We start from the raw sequence: 18,855 nt of genomic DNA on the forward strand, positions 1-18,855 counted from the left end.
ATGAGGAGTTGACCAGGTGGCCATCCCCTCCTCTTCCCGACCGGTCAGTGGAAACCAGAAGTCCTGAGAGACCTGGCTGGGGGTGGGGGTTGGGGGAGGGCGAGTGTGGGTTATATGGGGCACCTGGGCACAGGTCGGACTTTGACACTCGCGCCCAAGCCAGTCTGGGCCGGGTGGGGGAGGGGTGGGAGACCGAGTAGGCCCGAGGGGCTGCGGCAACGTGCCGTCGCGCCTAACCCCGTGCCCGCCGGCAGCCAATCAGCGAGTGCCACGAGATGCCCGCGGGGCCCTGCTACGCACGAGGCCAGCGTCTGGGTCTGTGCCGTTGAGGATTCCCGCCACTGCTTCTGGCGGGTTTGCGGGACAAAATTTCTCGCTGGCTAGCCTTCTTTTCCCTCCCGCACTTTGGTGGGGAGGGGGTGGATCCTCGAATCGGTGCTCCAGTTCACGATGACTTGAGAGACCCTGAGGAAGTTGTTGCTGCGGCCATTTCCTCCAGCACCTCGGCTTGCTGGCCTCGGAGGGGAAGGAGCGCAGAGTCCTTCACTGCGACGGTTAGCCCGTCTCTTTCCTCTTCTCTTCATTGGCAGAGTAGATGATAAATTTCGAGGTTAATTCTCCAGGGGAGGAGGCAGTGGGGGCACATTGCTTTGGAGGAAATTTTAAATTTTTTAGTACTAGAAGTTTTACTAAGCTAAGGACCCTTACTTACTGCTTGCCCCAAAACAGCACCTAGCTAGGTGCTTTTCATACATTTGCAAAATTTTGCTGGCGGAATTTGAGGCATTCTGAATTAACTCAATAAATCGCTGTCTCTAAGGAACTTAAAGATTGCCTCTACTTGAGCCTTGTTACTGCCAAGATTAAAATATTTTCTAGGGTTTTATTCATGTTGTATTCTTCAGCCCACAACCTAAAGGTTGGTGTATCATGAGCAGGAAGAAATTATTTATTCTTTATTCAACAAACGTTTATTGAACACCTGCTATATATGGTCTTAGATACTGCGGTGAACAAAACAAGCAAAGCCCTTTTCTTGAACATTACAATATAGTGGAAAGAGATGACAAACGTAATATAAATTACATAGTGTGTTGGAAAGTGATTAGTGGTAAGGAGAAAAAAACAGTTGGAACCCACAATAGAATAGGAACCTTAAAAATAGAAGAATGATGTGAATGGAATGTACAAAGTTCGTGTTTTTCCTTCCTCCGTGTTGAGGATTTCTTAAGATTGGAAGTAAAGCACTTTGTTCTCTTCCATTCATGTCATTTTTCTCTCATAAAAATAAAAACCAGTGGAGTTTTATTTAACTAAATTTGAAAGCAAAAGAGTTCATCCATTGAATTCATTTTGCTTTAAAGAAGAGAATTTCATGAATTTTTTTTTTTAATTTTGCAGGTAAGTAATTTCTGCATTCTCTAAACAAATAGGCAGGTAGAGTAGATTGTATCTGCCAGAGCTGTTCAGTTATCTCTAGCAATACAAATCCACAGTTGAAAAGTAAAACGAAACATCCCAGAATCATCCAGTCTGGCACTATGTCTTACAGGTGACTTAAGTTATAAATTAACTTTCAAATGCCCTGAGAGGATGTTGTTAAGATTGGGTTCCCAGTTTTAACTGGCAGCTACAACATAGCAATTATTAAATATGATGAGTTTGTGGTTTAAGAGATATTTTTATAAACTCCCTTACTAGGGAGTGTTTTTCCCTCTTAAGACTAGATGGACAATAGACCCCAAAAGTTCCAGCCTATGGCCCGGTAGTCACCACTGGCCTAGATATTTCTCTGTACATCTTGCAGAGATTAATTTTTAGGGATTACGGTTTATTGGCCAGTGAAGTGAAAGGAGAGCAGTGTGAAAAAGAACAACTCCGTTATCTAAGTGGGAAATTAATTTTCATGAGTTTGTTTTTCAGAGAATTTAAGTCGTGAACTTCAAGCTTTTTGAAGAACTCTTTTAGTGTCTCAGAAGTCTCTTTAGTGTTCTTACAAGGAAAATAGCAAGTTCTTATATTTGTTTCTCTTTAAAATTCTATTCCCAAGTCTTGTTTTTTTCCCAGTGTACCTTAAGAGTCTATCTACTGTTTTGCTATTGTGCAAAGGCTTATATGTTAGTTGTTATTGTTTTTATAGTCGTTAAGTCATGTCCAACGGTTTGCAACCTCATGGACTATGAACCACCAAGCTCCCCTGTCCATGGTATTTTCCAGGCAAGAATACTGGCATGGGTTGCCATTTTCTTCTCCATTACTTGTTAATATGTATTTATTAAAATCTGAATTAGATCCATTGACTTAGAATTATACACTGACACTGAATATATGAATATGAGCTCAGTTCTTTAGCATAAAGTAAAAATTAATATTATTAAAAACTTTAGTATAAAAATTTATACCTATGAGTTATGGGTATAAAAATTTTTTTTTTCAAAATCAGACTACTTTTCAAATTGCCAAGTGCATTTAAAAATTTGACTTTAGAGTTGAAAAGCAGTGAACTTAAATGTCAGAATGTATTTACTTGTCAATGCCCTTTAGCCAAAGACCACCACAAATATACCTATAGTTTAATAAAGTTGGCTCTTCTGAATTACAGCAAGGAAGAACATGGGGCCTTCTGAACTAGAGGATGTTAGAACTTATTATAGGATTTAGGCTTGTATTAGCACTTTTTAGAGTGGGTTTAAAGAAGGTTTTACTCTGAAATACATGTTGTCAGAAAGTGGGAGTAATTCTATGATTGTGCTAAGTGCTAAGTCGCTTTAGTCATGTCCGACTCTTTGCAACCCTATGGACTGTAGCCTGCCAGGCTTCTCTGTCCATGGGTTTCTCCTGGCAAGAATACTGGAGTGGTTTGCCATTTCCTTCTCCAGGGGATCTTTCCCACCCAGGGATCGAACCAGCATCTCTTAAGTCTCCTGCATTGGCAGGCAGGTTCTTTACCACCAGTGCTACATTAATTCTTAACTAGAAGACAAGAAAGAGATTGAAGCTAAAGTTTTGTGATTGATAAAGAAGGAGTAGTCAGTCTTGTCAGGCAGGATAAAAGGATGTTTGGTCATTCTTATGGTTTGGGCAGTGCTTTTGTTTCTGTCAGTGTGTAGGTATGATATGGAGTGGTCTTGTTTTTATCTTCACCCATCACAATAACACTACCCTGATAGCTCAGTTGGTAAAGAATCCGCCTGCAATGCAGGAGACCCTGGTTCCGTTCCTGGGTTGGAAAGATCCCCTGGAGAAGGGATAGGCTACTCACTCCAGTATTCTTGGGCTTCCCTTGTGGCTCAGCTGGTAAAGAATCCGCCTGCAATGTGGGAGACCTGGGTTCGATCCCTGGATTGGAAAGATCCCCTGGAAAAGGGAAAGGCTACTCACTCCAGTATTCTGGCCTGGAGAATTCCATGGACTGTATAGTCCATAGGGTCACAGAGAGTCAGACACAACTGAGCGATTTTCACTTTCTTTCATCACAATAATAGTAGCCTTGCTCAATGTTGGTGTTAACAAGAGAACACCACAGCCTACCTGTGAGATCCCGGACACCTCTTACAACACCAGGGCCTAGTTGTTGTACCAGGCCAGCTCCTAACTGTCCTAACTGTCCTACTTTTCTCTTTCCTAAACTTCTTTTTGAGTTTAATATTCCTTCTTAATACTTAAAATATTTAAATTGTACATTTAATAGTAATTAATATATGTATGTTTAAATGATACATTTAAGATTTAAGATCTCTGTAGAGGAGTAGATTCTGTATTTATTTTTCTTGCCTTCAAAAGTTATTAGCTCTATAATCTTCATAATAGCATAAAATTAAAGTCTAAAATACTACATTTTGTCAGTATACTTACCTTTTTGAAGGATAAATGCTTTTATCTTGCATTAAAACTTATACCCAGTACTGAGTTTAAAAGAATTTTATTTTACAGCAAACATCAAATCAGACGCAAACAGATTCATTATCTCCATCCCCTAATCCTGTGTCACCTGTGCCTTTGAATAACCCAACGAGTGCCCCAAGATATGGAACAGTGATCCCTAATCGCATCTTTGTAGGAGGAATTGACTTTAAGGTACCTAATAATGCATGCAATATAGTGAATTTTTTTTGTTAGAAGTATTTTATTATATTTCTCAGAAATGGTTTATTTGTGCAACTATAAAAATAATAATGTATTTAATATTTTCGTAATGATTAGTAGGGTTCAAATTGTCTTACTATAGTAGAGTATGTATAATTGTCTAATTTCACATACAAGGAAATTGAGGCTCATTGACGTATCTATAGTCACCTAACTACTTAGAGACAAAGTGAAAACTAGAATCCTAGTTTTCTGACTGATAGCTCCACATTATTTCACCATATCACACTAATTATACTTTTTTTTACATAATAATCCAATAGCCCAAACAATGAGTGATTAAAATTTTCAAAAGATGACTCAATTAAGGAAAAAGAAAATAAACACAACAGTTTTATGAAGTCCTGTTTCTTTATCCCAACTTTATTTTCAGTTCCTGAGTAACTTCTTAGACTTTTATTTTGCAAATTGCTTCTGTAACCGAATTTACAATTTGATTACCAAAAAAGGCATGTGTCCTAGTCAGAATAAAGCATCTTAACAGTAATATGTTTAAATAATCAGCCATTTCACTCTTTCAGAGAGGCATAGTTTTGTGAGATGTTTTGCAGCACCCCCATGTGGGAGGCAGTTGTAAACACCTACGGGAAAGGCAGGCATCGATAATTTAAGTGGAACATTCTTTATTCCAAGGGAATATATAGAAGGATTTCCAGGCTTCCATATTACATATTGGAAATTTCAGGGAGAGTTGTCTTAAAAAAAAATGCTTGTGCAATTAGGGTATAGTATTTATCACTCACTGTTTTCCAACAATCAGGGTCTCACAATTTGGATGGAATTGCTTCTTTGCTGCTCAAGATGAATGTCACAGTGTGTTTATCAGAATTATGAGTCTTAAGCAAGTGTGTGATTGGTTCACTAATAATAAATTAAGGGAAATAATTTCTTATGAAATGCTTACTTTTAAAAAGATTTCCTGTTTCCATGGAAAATATTAATAACTGACCATAAATATTCAAGTTAAATATTCTTATTCAGAATTTATATTATATTAGCTTAGCATATTTTTAAATAAACCATCAATATAATAGTTTGTATGGCTAGGTTAAGTGTAGGGTTTTTTTTTTTTATCTTTTTTGACGTATAGTTGCTTAACAATGTTGTTTTAGTTTCCACTGTACAGCACAGTGATCCAGCTATAGATATACATATATCCCCTGTTTTTTAGATTTCTTTCCCATTTAGGTCACCACAGCATTGAGTAGAGTTCCCTGTGCTATACAGTGGGTTCTCATTAGTTTAGTGTCGGTTTTTATTGAAGCCTGTCAGCTACAATATAAACTTTGGGGGCCATTACAATACAATCTTAGCTTTAAGTTAATTGGTAAGGTTCTCCCTCTTAGAGTTACACCTTACCCAAAACCATAGATAATTTCCATCAAGGAAGTAGTTTAACACAGTAGCAAGCAGTCTCAAACTTCATAAAATTCTTCTTTTTAGACCCCTAGAGCCCATCCCTTTTAATATTTGATAATCTTGACTTTCTGTCTCGTTTTTAACAGAGATAGAGATGTAAAATTGAGCTAGTGATTCTTCTATCAGAGAATGGTTTAATTAATTTGTTTTCAAGTCTCTAATAGAAATCTTTGATGTTGATTCCATTTTGTGTTTATTGAAATGAGACTGTTGTACCTAGATTAACTCAGTATTTGCCATCATCCAATTTAGCAAGCTTTAGGTTACCAACTAAAAATTTATTTTTTTTCTAAAGCAGTGAGGTACCTGTGGAACTCAAGAGGTATTGCTCTACCATTAGGCGTGTCTTTTCCTAGATATATATGTAAAGAAAAATTTTTTCTATGAATATTTAAAGTTTTTCTTGTGGGCAAACACAGTTGAACCAGAAAATGAAATTGCAATGAATTTAGAGTGAGTGCTCTAGGGAAAGGTGATGTGGGTCTGTTATGAGATTATTTTAATTGCCAGATATGCCAGACCATCTTTGTAGACATCTTATACATGATAGTCTAGTTATGACTCAATATTTTTTGTTTATCATCATAATGTCCGTATGTATTTTGACTACAGATAAAATGTCTAAAAACTTAAAGTTTTGTAGCCTCTCTGTTGTTACCACAAATTGAGTTCAGGTACTTTTGTAAATATATTTCCTTTCTAAGACCTTAACTTTCCTGATGACTATGCTCATTAACATAGAGTGATTGTATGACATAAAACAGCAAAATTCTTTAAAGCAATTATCCTTAAAAATAAATTTTAAAATAAAAATAGAGTGACTGGTGGAGGCCAGCATAACCTAGTTCCATTGCCATGACTGTAGACCTCTCTGAATCACAAGAACCAATAATAATATGCCCTTAGTATAGTTATAGGCATGCCTAGTACAGTTTTATCAAAAAATAGCTAACTAGAGAACAAGCTTTATTTGTAGTTTTAGAAAACTCAGCTTAAAATATTTTATTGCTATGTAATAATTTAACAACATAGTATTAACTCTGCATAAAGCAAAGTATTAATATTAATTTTAATAACCTAGTGATTTCATGCAGTTTTTATGATGACAGGCATCCTTATATCCATACTATTAATTTGTGTTGCCTTTTCTGTCTCCAAAACAAGCAGAAGTTATTTCATCTTTTATCAATTAAAATGGGGTTTTTTGTGTTTTATTTTTATACCATTAGACAAATGAAAATGATTTAAGAAAATTTTTTTCCCAGTATGGATCTGTAAAAGAAGTGAAGATTGTAAATGACAGAGCTGGAGTTTCCAAAGGGTTAGTATCACTATAGGTAGTACACAGAATTAACAATTGTGTTTTTATTGGATTGCTACATTTTGTATTCTGCCTTACTTTGGTTCCTTTTTTTTTTTTTTAAGAAGGAAGTTGTAGTGAAGTTTGGCTGTTCTGTTGTTTTTCGGTGGGGAGGTGGGGCGTTGGTTGTGTTTTGGGTTTTTTTGGCTGCACTGGTTCTTCATTTTTGTGCCTGGGCTTTCTCTAGTTGCAGCAAGCAGGGGCTCTAGGGTGCACAGGCTTCAGTAGTTGTGGTGCATAGGCTTAATTGCTTGACCACGTGTGGAATCTTCCCAGACCAGGGATGGAACCCATGTCCCCTGAATTGGCAGGAGGATTCTTTACCATTGGACCACCAGGGAAGTCCTGATTCCATTTTTAAAAAGAGAGTTTCATGGCTGCTTTCTCCTTCCTTTTGATCTCCATGTGTTGGGGAGTGGGGCGTGGGTATTTTAGAGGAAAGAGGATGCTTTAATATTCCTTAATTTGTTGTAAAGTTATTCTTGCAAAGGCTGAGGGACCATTGATTGTTAGGTAGTAAGCACTTAATGTTGAGTAGCTGATGTCCTGTAGCCAAGGAACCAGAAACTAAAGGAATCTGATACTTTTGGAATTGTATACCTGCTTTAGACTAGAGAGAACTTAATTTGGAAAAGGCTGACACAAAAGAATGTCTGTAGCTTGTGCCTCAGAGACCTAACCAGGGGACTAATCTAAGAAATATAATCTTAGCGAGAATGATTTTTAATTGCCAAATCAAGGAGAATGAAAATTAAAGAATAAAGCACTAGGATTTGGCTAGTAATGTCTGGTGACATTAGAGCTGTTTTAGTGAATTGGTATTTACAAAAGCCAAATATCAGAGAATAAAAAGGTAGTTTACATAGCGTACTCACTTGAGAAGTTTGATTGCAAAGTTAAAGAAATCAATGAATGATTATTTTCTTGAAAAAGAGGCAATATATACATATTCATAGGCATAAAAGAAAGGACCAATAAGATGGGTAAAATATTAGTGGGAAACTACATGTAAATATGATAGGTGGACACTTCTAAAAAGATGAGATCCTGCAGAGATGATTAACAGATATAAACATATAATATAAACAAATCCTGCATATAAACAGACTTCTGAGCCCGACAAAAAATAATATGATGAAGTGAAATTGTACCACTTATATTTGGCTTAATGGAATTTGTAATATCCATTTTTAAATCATTGAAAATAACACATAGCAGTGTAGACTGTATTTTATGCCTTTTCCACTGGGTGGTATATGTGTTCTACTAAAAAGTGTAAAAATACTTCTTTAGCCCTTGTTTAATACTTGAGCAAATAAAGAAATTCCTTTGTTGAAAAAGGAAATTCATATACAATACAGTAATTATGAATTGAATAAAATAGTAAATGTTTATTAATTACATGATACATAATTACTTATTAGTAACTATGAATTGGCACTTCCCTGGTGGTTTAGACAGTAAAGAATCTGCTTGCAATTCAGAAGACCTGGGTTCGATCCCTAAGTTGAAACAATCCCTTGGAGAAGGGAACAGCTACCCACTCCAATAATCTTACCTGGAGAATTCCATGGACAAAAGAGCTGGCAGGCTACAGTCCATGGGGTCGCAAAGAGTCGGACACGACTGAGGAACTTAACGTACATACACAATTTGAGGAAAATAAAGTTGAGCATTACTCAAGAGAGTTTCCTAAAATTATCCAAATAGAGATTAAATTGGGGGGGGGGATGTACTTTTTATTTCTTTCATCCCTTTTTATCTACCTATTTTGTCTTTTTGGACAAGGCATATATTGTGTAATTCAGCTGTTAAAGAATCCATGTGCAATGCAGGAGACCCTGGTTCGATTCCTGGGTGGGGATGATACCCTGGAGAAGGGATAGATCACCCACTTCAGTATTCTTGGGCTTCCCTGGTGACTCAGTTGGTGAAGAATCCACCTGCATTGCGGGAGACCTGGGTTCGATTCCTGGATTGGGAAGATCCCCTGGAGAAGGCAATGGCTACCCACTCCAATATTCTGGCCCAGAGAATTCCATGGACTGTAAAGTCTGTGGGTGCCTCAAAGAGTCGGAAACAGCTGAGCAACTTTCACTTCACTTATACTGTGTATTTGTATCTTGATCATATGATTTATACTCTGAAGATAACAATTATATATGAAAAGCAGATATAAAACCTGGGTTGTATAATATTTTTAACTTATTTTATTTGGGAAATATACTAATAGTTACATTCTCAGTTTATATATGCTAACAATAGTAAATAATATGTGTACTCATTTACCAAGATAAAATATTTTATCATGTTCAATTTTTAATTTTTTAAAGATTCTTTTTATACTTTGATTTCTATTGAAAGCAAACTTATGTCATTTTAAAAGGAGGTTACTGCTGTGGGCTGAAATTTATTGCACCCTAATTTGTAAACCAGAACACAAATCTCTCATGTTTTCCTGCCTTGCATACAGCTCTGGTCTGATACTGTTTTAAGATCCCTGGGTTGTTATTTTTTTTTTAGGCCTCTCCCTTTAAGAGGATAACCATGTTAAGCTGTGAACAATTCTCCTCTAAGTTTTGCATACTGGTACACCATAGAAAAATGTTCATGCCTACTGTGGCCCATTCTAAAAATATATATATTTAATCTTAGTATAATATCAATGTAATGTTCTACTATAATAATTAATGGATTTATTTAGGTATGGCTTCGTCACTTTTGAAACACAAGAAGATGCACAAAAAATTTTACAAGAGGTAAGATATTTTGGTGTATTTAACTTCATTTTTGGAACTCTTTACTTTGGTGTATTTAACTTCATTTTTGAAACTTCTTTCTTTGAAACTAATCCTTTAAGGCAGTGGTCCCCAAACTTTTTGGCACCAGAGACTAGTTTGGTGGCAACAGTTGTTCCACAGACCTGGGGCATATAGTTTGAGGATGATTCAAGTATGTTACATTTATTGTGCACTTTATTATTATTACATCAGCTCCACCCCAGATCATCAGGCATTAGATCCCAGAAGTTGGGGACCCCTGCTTTAAGGTATTAATTTAATAGTGGGGTTCTAGTGCAATAACTGATTGCTAAAAAAATTTATTTTCTTTGTATCTTGAGATTAACATTGGTCTCCAAAAAATAATTAAAAATTAAAGATAAATTTATCTACAGAAAAACAAATGCCAAATAATTGCATAAGTTTGGCTGTGAAATTATAACTTTCCACTTTATTTTCTTAAACTGAGAATTTAGGGATGTGTCTTTTCTGATGTGTTAATAGCACTTTGAATTCCTAAAAAATGCTATGAATGTAGATTCCTAAAATGAGATTGCTGCTGCTGCTGCTATGTCGCTTCAGTCGTGTCCGACTGTGTGCAACCCCATAAACTGCAGCCCACCAGGCTCCCCTGTCCCTGGGATTCTCCAGGCAAGAACACTGGAGTGGGTTGCCATTTCCTTCTCCAATGCATAAGAGTGAAAAGTGAAAGTGAAGTCACTCAGTCATGTCCTACTCTTAGCTACCCCATGGACTACAGCCTACCAGGCTCCTCCGTCCATGGGATTTTCCAGGCAAGAGTACTGGAGTGGGGTGCCTTATCTGAGATTATTTCCCTCCTATGAAAAACTTATAAACAAAGAACATTCATAGAAAAAAAATCTAAACCCAGCAGTTCAGTATATAATAACTCTTAAGTTTGGCAAGTGTAGCATTTAATTTTTTAGGAAAAAATTTTATTTTAATTACATTTTATTAAGTCATATGCAGTCAGTTCTCATTATTTATAGTGGTTGTATTCTATAAAATCATCATAAACACTAAATTAGCAAATATTGAAGTGTGCTGCACCTAGAAAATACAGGGTTAGTTTCTCATGAACTTCTGTTTACAATATTTTCATCAGCCAATCAATATATAACTTTGTTTTATGTGTGCTTCTGTTTAAAGATTACATGTAACATTTTTGATTCATTAACATTGAACTCATGATCAACAGCACTAAACCCATGTGTGAATTAACCCAGCTAACACGTACTTTCTCTGCTAAAACACATGACAGTCTTTTTGCACTTGAGAACACTAGCCAGCACTTCAACACTACACTTGAGAGCCATCTTAAGTAGCAAAAATACTAACATAAGGCACAAAAATGTGAAAAACATGACAGTAAATAGAACATGAAAAGGACATTTGTTTACAGTATAAAAGCTGAAAAAAGAAAACAAAATGTCTCCCTGTTTAACCTCAGCTGGGACCACATGTGTAACAACTCAAATTGCCAAATGAGGAATTAGGGTCAGTACATTGGAACCAGGGTTCACACCCAAATCTATTTTAATCCAAAGGCTTTGCACTTTCTACTATGCCTTGCTGTTTTCAAGGTGTGATAATAAAGTAATGTACTTTTTCTTATTTTAGGCTGAAAAACTTAATTACAAGGATAAGAAACTGAACATTGGCCCGGCAATAAGAAAGCAACAAGTAGGGATCCCTCGTATGTATTGAGAACTAATATATTTTTCAATATTTTTGCATGGTTCTTTTTCAAAATGTAAGACTATTAATAGAACTTCATTAAAGTATCAGGTTTCTTTGATTTAATAAAGTTATTTTAGCGAAGGTGGTAGGCAAATGAATATTTCTTTCCACAAATTAAATACATTAACTTGTGGGATGGAGGAGGCTAGGGAAAATGTATATAAATAATAATGTTTAACTATATTCCAAATAGTTACATCTTTAAAGGAAAAATTGTATAGTTAAAATATAGTTTAAAATTATGAAAGAAATTAGAAGTAATTACTATTTTAAAGTTTTTCTAATACAGTAATTTAAAATTAGAATAAAATTACTAAAAGTAAAAATGTAAAATATCAGAAACTCTGGTTGTATGGTATATACTGTAACCCAACCATATGTATCATAATTATCAGAAGAAACAACCCCTAAAGCTTTAGGAATTGGCTAAGTGCCTTCCTCAAATTTCCAGAATACTTTGAACTTTTATTCTTTTTTCTCACTCTTCCCGTTTATTAAATTAGGCATCTTTATGGTTACCTTTTAACCTATAGTATTAAAATCTCTAACAGAATCTTTGGCTAGAAGGAGAAATTTTGCATAAAATTTGTAACTAGTGTCCATGTGTCCCTTTGGATGTTCAAAACATTATGTAGTTATTATACATCTGTTAACAAATTAATAGATTGTGCTCATTTGGACTGTTCTGCTTTTGACTTAGAAGTTAACAGAGATCAAATTTAATTTTGACCTAGTATTTGTTAATTTATAAGATAACTGACGTGTCCTTAGTAAGTTGATACTCCAAAATGAAATGCACTAAATATGTCAGAATGCTGAATATTTTCAGACTACTGCTGTTAGTTGTAAGAGTTAAGCTATAGCATGTAATAACAATTCTTAATCCATTATCACCATCAGTAAAAACAACTGGGAGTGTTCATAAAAACCTGTTTTATGCAATCCACAGGTTGCTAAAAACAGAACATAAATCAGTACTATCCTGAATGCTTTCAAACAAATAGTTACTTAAGAACTGTTTAGCATAAAGGTCAACATTATGGGTTTTAATTATTTCATTTAATCTTTACAGCAACCTGTGAGGTATTGTTCTATTTTGTAAATAGAAAATACAGCTTATAAAGGCAAAGTCATTGTTTTAGAAACTAGGCGTGTACACGGATTATTACCTTTTTTTTCAAATCTGTCACCTATTTTCCATCTCTGTTACCAACATTCTAGTCCCAGCTACCCACTCTGCTTGCCTTAATTACTTGAAAAGCCTCCTAACTGATCTTTCTGAATCCAGTTTTGCTATCAGTACTTTACCACCCATCACACATAAGGCAGCCAGAGTGATCTTTCAAACATGCCCATCTTATCATGTTATTCTCTGCTTATTTTGAGCTGTTCTTATCTTTTCCATGCTTTAATCATTTAGCCATCCTTCATTCCAGAACATAACCATATTTCTGATGCACTGTTTTCTTCACCTACAGTGAATTTGCCATCCCATTCATTCTTTAAAACTCAGCCCAAATATCAATTTCCTCACAATTACTAGACATACAATATATAATGTTCAGTGTTGTACCCTGTACTGCTGCTGCTGCCAAGTTGCTTCAGTTGTGTCCAACTCTGTGCGACCCCATAGACGGCAGCCCACCAGGCTCCCCCATTCCTGGGATTCTCCAGGCAAGAACACTGGAGTGGGTTGCCATTGCCTTCTCCAGTGCATGAAAGTGAAAAGTGAAAGTGAAGTCGCTCAGTCCTGTCCGACTCTTCGCAACCCCACGGACTGTAGCCTACCAGGTTCCTCCGTCCATGGGATTTTCCAGCCAAGAGTACTGGAGTGGGGTGCCATTGCCTTCTCCAGTACCCTATACTACCCAATATAATAACCTGTACTACCTATACTGCCTTTTGTATTTATCAAAATTATAATTAGTTGTGTAATTAGCTAATGACTGTCTTCCTTACCAGACCCTAACCTCTGTGAAGATAGAGACCATAGCATGCTCAATTTTTTTCTTGTTTCTTTTTGGCTGTATCACTAAGGCCTAGTCCAATGCATTGTAATAATAATCACTCAAAATTTCTTTATTTAACTGTGGTACTTAAATTAAGAATAAAAATTTCTTTATTTAATTGTGGTACCTAAAAGGTGATCTTTGGAGGGAATTCCACGGACCTTCCAAATTGCATGCAAAATTTTATTTGAATATATATATATATATTTGTGAAAAGGGTCTTTGGCTTTCATCAGATTCTCAAGAGAATAAGAACCACTAAAATATGCTGTAATAATACTGGATGAAATGTCGTGAAAATATGAGTTGAGTAGTAGTGCTACTTAGAGTAGAAGGCTAGTGCTGCTGTCAGTGTGGTTTGCAGCCACCAATAGTTAACTTGGGCTCTGTCAAAATATAGTTTCTCAGGCCCCATCCCAGGTCTCTTGAATCAAAAATCTCTTGAAATGGGGACCTGAAGTTTGTATTTTAACAAGCTGTCTAGCTTGTTATAATGAATTTAAAATTTTGAGACACACTAGGACGGAGAAGGCAATGGCACCCCACTCCAGTACTCTTGCCTGGAAAATCCCATGCACGGAGGGGCCTGGTAGGCTGCAGTCCATGGGGTCACTAGAGTCGGACACGACTGAGCAACTTGACTTTCACTTTTCACTTTTATGCATTGGAGAAGGAAATGGCAACCTACTCCAGTGTTCTTGCCTGGAGAATCCCAGGAATGGGGGAGCCTGGTGGGCTGCCGTCTATGGGATCGCACAGAGCTGGACACGACTAAAGCAACTTAGCAGCAGCAGCAGCAGCAGTATAGTGGAAGGAGGATTGCCACCTCAGTAATTTATGTAACCTATTAGTCAAGGACTTAAATCTGACTTGGCACATAAAATTTTTAAAGTCTTCTCCTGACAAAAAGGACTTTTTTTATTTTGTGGGGAAGAGTATATGTAACTTGACCTGGGAAAAGAAATGAGGACCCAGAATTAGCAACATGAAGGTCTGTGGCCATGTTTGCAACAACAGCAATTGTAGCAAAGGTAGACTAGAGAGTAAAATACAGTCATAGCATAAGTGAGTACTTGCTGATAGTCGATCCTAAGAATTTTTAAGGTAGAACAAGTATTTTGTCCAGTTTCACTGCCTCCATCTTCTTTGGGCTTTTACAAATAGATGGTCTTACTGAGATCTTAGGGACTTTGCTACAGTGTCAGTAGTCTTTAGGTAACTCTAAATTATATGTAGTTTATATTTGTAAAAATAAGTACTTTGCTGATAATAATCTCAATTGTAAAGTTCTCTATTTCATTATACTACTTTAAAACCAGAATTAAGTTGGTGTTGAACAGGGAGGCCTGGCGTGCTGCGATTCATGGGGTCACAAAGAGTCGGACACGACTGAGCGACTGATCTGATCTGATCTGATTAAACTTGTTTCTTTTTATTTACCATAAGCTACAAAAGCTCTAAGGGTAGTAAGTTTGAAAATAAATGCTTCAAAGATACTTTAATATATGGGATGTTTAAAGAATTTTTAATACTCAGTTTTTACTATAGCTATATTTGTGTAAAGAGAAACATTTTTCAGTGTTCAGAAATTACATTTTTAAATGTTAAACTGAACGTTTCAATTATTACTATTTCCTTTTTGTTTTAGGTTCCAGTATAATGCCAGCAGCTGGAACAATGTATCTAACAACTTCAACTGGATATCCTTACACTTATCATAATGGTGTTGCTTATTTTCATACTCCAGAGGTTACTTCTGTCCCACCACCTTGGCCTGTAAGTAATTTCATTTTAAAAGGGTTTTCATCTGTTGCTATTAAATTTTTATTTCTGAAATATTTCAGCCACAGACAAATGTAATAAAGTGACAGCCATGTAACTACCGCTCATTTTTTTTCATTAGTCTCTATTTAAGGATGGTTTTCCGTACTCTGTTCTTTAGCTGGCAAGATTTTGTTGTTGTTCAGTCGTTCAGTCATGTCTGACTCTTTGCAACCCCATGAACTGCAGCAGGTCCCTGTCTTTCACTGTCTCCCAGAGTTTGCTCAAACTCATGTCCATTGAATCTGTAGTGCCATTCAACCATATCATTTTCTGTTGCCCCATTCTCTTCCTGCCCTCAATTTTTCCAAGCGCCAGGGTCTTTTCCAGTAAGTTGGCTCTTCCCATCAGGTGGTCAGAGGATTGGAGTTTCAGCATCAGTCCTTCCAATGAATATTGAAGGTTGATTTCCTTTAGGATTGACTGGTTTGATCTTCTTGTCCAAGGGACTCTCAAGAGTCTTCTCCAACACTGCAATTCGAAAGCATCAATTCTTCAGTGCTCAGCCTTCTTTATACTCCAGCTCGCACATCCTTACATTACTGGAAAAACCATAGCTTTGACAAACAGACCTTAGCTGGCAAAGTGATGTCTCTCTTTTAGTATGCTGTCTAAGTTTGTCATAGCCTTGCTATCTAGATTTATCATAGCCTTCCTTCCAAGGAGCAAGTGCCTTTAAATTTCATGACTGCAATCACCATTCACAGTGATTTTGGAGCCCAAGAAAGTAAAATGTGTCAGTGCTTCCACTTTTTCCCCCTTCTGTTAGCCTTGATGTGATGGAACTGGATGCCATGATCTTAGTTTTTTGAAGGTTGAGTTTTAAACCAACTTTTTCACTCCCTTCTTTCACCCTCATCAAGAGGTTCTTTAGTTCCTCTTTACTTTCTACCATTAGAGTGGTATCATCTGCATATCTGAGGTTGTTGATATTTCTTCCAGCAGTCCTGATTCCAACTTGTGATTCATCCAGCAAGGCTTTCGCATGGTATACTCTGCATATAAGTTAAATAAGCAGGGTGACAATATACAGCCTTGACATACTCCTTTCCCAATTTTGAACCAGTCCATATTTCCATGTCCGGTTCTAACTGTTGTTTCTTGACCCCCATACATGTTTCTTAGGAGACAGGTAAGGTGGTCTGATATTCTCATCTCTTTAAGAATTTTCTACAGTTTATTGTGGAAACAAACATCCACAGAAGTACATGTTTTTCTGAAATTCCCTTCCTTTCTCCATGATCCAGCAAATGTTGGCAATTTGACCTCTGTTTACCCTGCCTTTTCTAAACCCATCGTGTACATCTGGAAATTCTCGATTCACATAGTGTTGAGGCCTAACTTGAAGGATTTTGAACATATCCTTACTAGCATGTGAAATGAGTATAATAGTATGGTAGTTTGAACATTCTTCAGCACTGCCCTTCTTTGGGATTGGAATGAAAACAGACATTTTCCAACCCTGTGGCCACTGCTGAGTTTTCCAAATTTGCTGGCATATTCAGTGCAGCACTTTAACACCGTCATCTTTTAGGATTTGAAGTAGCTCAGCTGGAATTCCATCACCTCCACTAGCTTTGTTTGCAGTGATACTTCCTAAGGCACACTTGATTTCGCACTCCAGGATGTCTGGCTCTAGGTGAGTGACCACAGCACCATGGTTACCCTGATCATGAAGACCTTTTTCATATAGTTCTTCTGTGTATTCTTGCAATCTCTTCTTAATCCCTTCTGCTTGTATTAGGTCCTCATCATTTCTGTCCTTTATCATGCCCATACTTGGATGAAATGTTCCTTTGATATCTCCAGATTTCTTGAAGAGATCTCTAGTCTTTCCCATTCTATTGTTTCTCTCTACTTCTTTGCATTGTTCATTGAAGAAGGCCTTTTATCTCTCCTTGTTACTCTCTGGAAATCTGCATTCACTGGAAAATATCTTTCACTTTCTCCTTTGCCTTTCTCTTTTTTTTCTTTTCTCAGCTATTTATAAGGCCTCTTCAGACAACCATTTTGCCTTCTTGCATTTCTGTTTCTTTGGGATGGTTTTGGTCACCAGATGATAAATATGCTGTCTAGGTTTTTCATAGCTTTTCTTCCAAGGATCAGGCATTTTTTAAATTAATGGCTGAAGTCAACATCCACAGTGATTTTGGAGCCCAAGAAAATCAAGTCTGGCCCAGTTTCCATTGTTTCCCATCTATTTGCCTTGAAAGGAACTAAAAAGCCTCTTGATGAAAGTGAAAGTGGAGAGTAAAAAAGTTGGCTTAAAGCTCTCAACATTCAGAAAACAAAGATCATGGCATCCGGTCCCATCACTTCATGGGAAATAGATGGAGAAACAGTGGAAACAGTGTCAGACTTTATTTTTGGGGGCTCCAAAATCACTGCAGATGGCGACTGCAGCCATGAAATTAAAAGACGCTTACTCCTTGGAAGGAAAGTTATGACCAACCTAGATAGCATATTCAAAAGCAGAGACATTACTTTGCCAACAAAGGTCTGTCTAGTCAAGGCTATGGTTTTTCCTGTGGTCATGTATGGATGTGAGAGTTGGACTGTGAAGAAGGCTGAGCGCCAGAGAACTGATGCTTTTGAACTGTGGTGTTGGAGAAGACTCTTTGAGAGTCCCTTGGACTGCAAGGAGATCCAACCAGTCCATTCTGAAGGAGATCAGCCCTGGGATTTCTTTGGAAGGAATGATGCTAAAGCTGAAACTCCAGTACTTTGGCCACCTCATGCAAAGAGTTGACACATTGGAAAAGACTCTGATGCTGGGAGGGATTGGGGGCAGGAGGAGAAAGGGACGACAGGATGAGATGGCTGGATGGCATCACTGACTGGATGGACGTGAGTCTGAGTGAACTCTGGGAGATGGTGATGGACAGGGAGGCCTGGCGTGCTGCGATTCATGGGGTTGCAAAGAGTCGGACATGACTGAGCAACTGAACTGAACTGAATGAGACTGGATGCCATGATCATAGTTTTTTGAATGTTGAGTTTTAAGCCAGGATTTCAGACTCCTCATCCACTTTCATCAAGAGGCTCTTTGGTTCCTCTTTGCTTTCTGCCATAAGAGTGGTATCATCTGCATATCTGAGGTTATTGATATTTTCCCTAGCAATCTTGATTCCAGTTTGTGCATCATCCAGCCCAGCATTTCGCGTGATGTACTGCATATGTTAGATAAGAAGAGTGACAATATACAGCCTTGACGTACTCCTTTCCCAGTTTGGAACCAGTCTGTTCCATGTCCAGTTGTAACTGTTGCTTCTCGTCCTACATATAGGTTTCTCAGGAGGCAAATAAGGTGGTCTGGTATTCCCATTTCTTTAAGAATTTTCCACATTTATGATCTACACAGTCAAAGGCTTTAGCATAGTCAGTGAAGCAGAATTAGATGTTTTTCTGGAATTCTCGCTTCTTTTATGTTTCAGTGGATGTTGGCAGTTTGGTCTCTGATTCCTCTGCATTTTCTAAATCCAGCTTGTACATCTGGAAGTTCTCAGTTCACATCCTGTTGAAGCCTAGCTTGAAGGATTTTGACCATTACCTTGCTAGC

The 18,855-nt window shown here is 37.2% G+C and overlaps 1 protein-coding gene across 1 annotated transcript in view; it reads left to right on the forward strand.

Annotated features, from left to right (window-relative positions):
• The window catches only part of BOLL (boule RNA binding protein), an 88,794-nt gene that overhangs the window by 1,156 nt on the left and 68,783 nt on the right, over window positions 1-18,855 (forward strand). The window contains 5 exon segments of the mRNA XM_086347622.1: window positions 3,934-4,077; window positions 6,795-6,886; window positions 9,630-9,684; window positions 11,347-11,422; window positions 15,124-15,251. Coding sequence (XP_086203748.1) covers window positions 3,934-4,077; window positions 6,795-6,886; window positions 9,630-9,684; window positions 11,347-11,422; window positions 15,124-15,251 — 495 coding nt within the window.

The sequence above is a fragment of the Bos grunniens genome, chromosome 2 (assembly GCF_055505025.1).
Source record: "Bos grunniens cultivar Pamir isolate PY7600 chromosome 2, Bosgru_T2T1.0, whole genome shotgun sequence".
Taxonomy (NCBI): domain Eukaryota; kingdom Metazoa; phylum Chordata; class Mammalia; order Artiodactyla; family Bovidae; genus Bos; species Bos grunniens.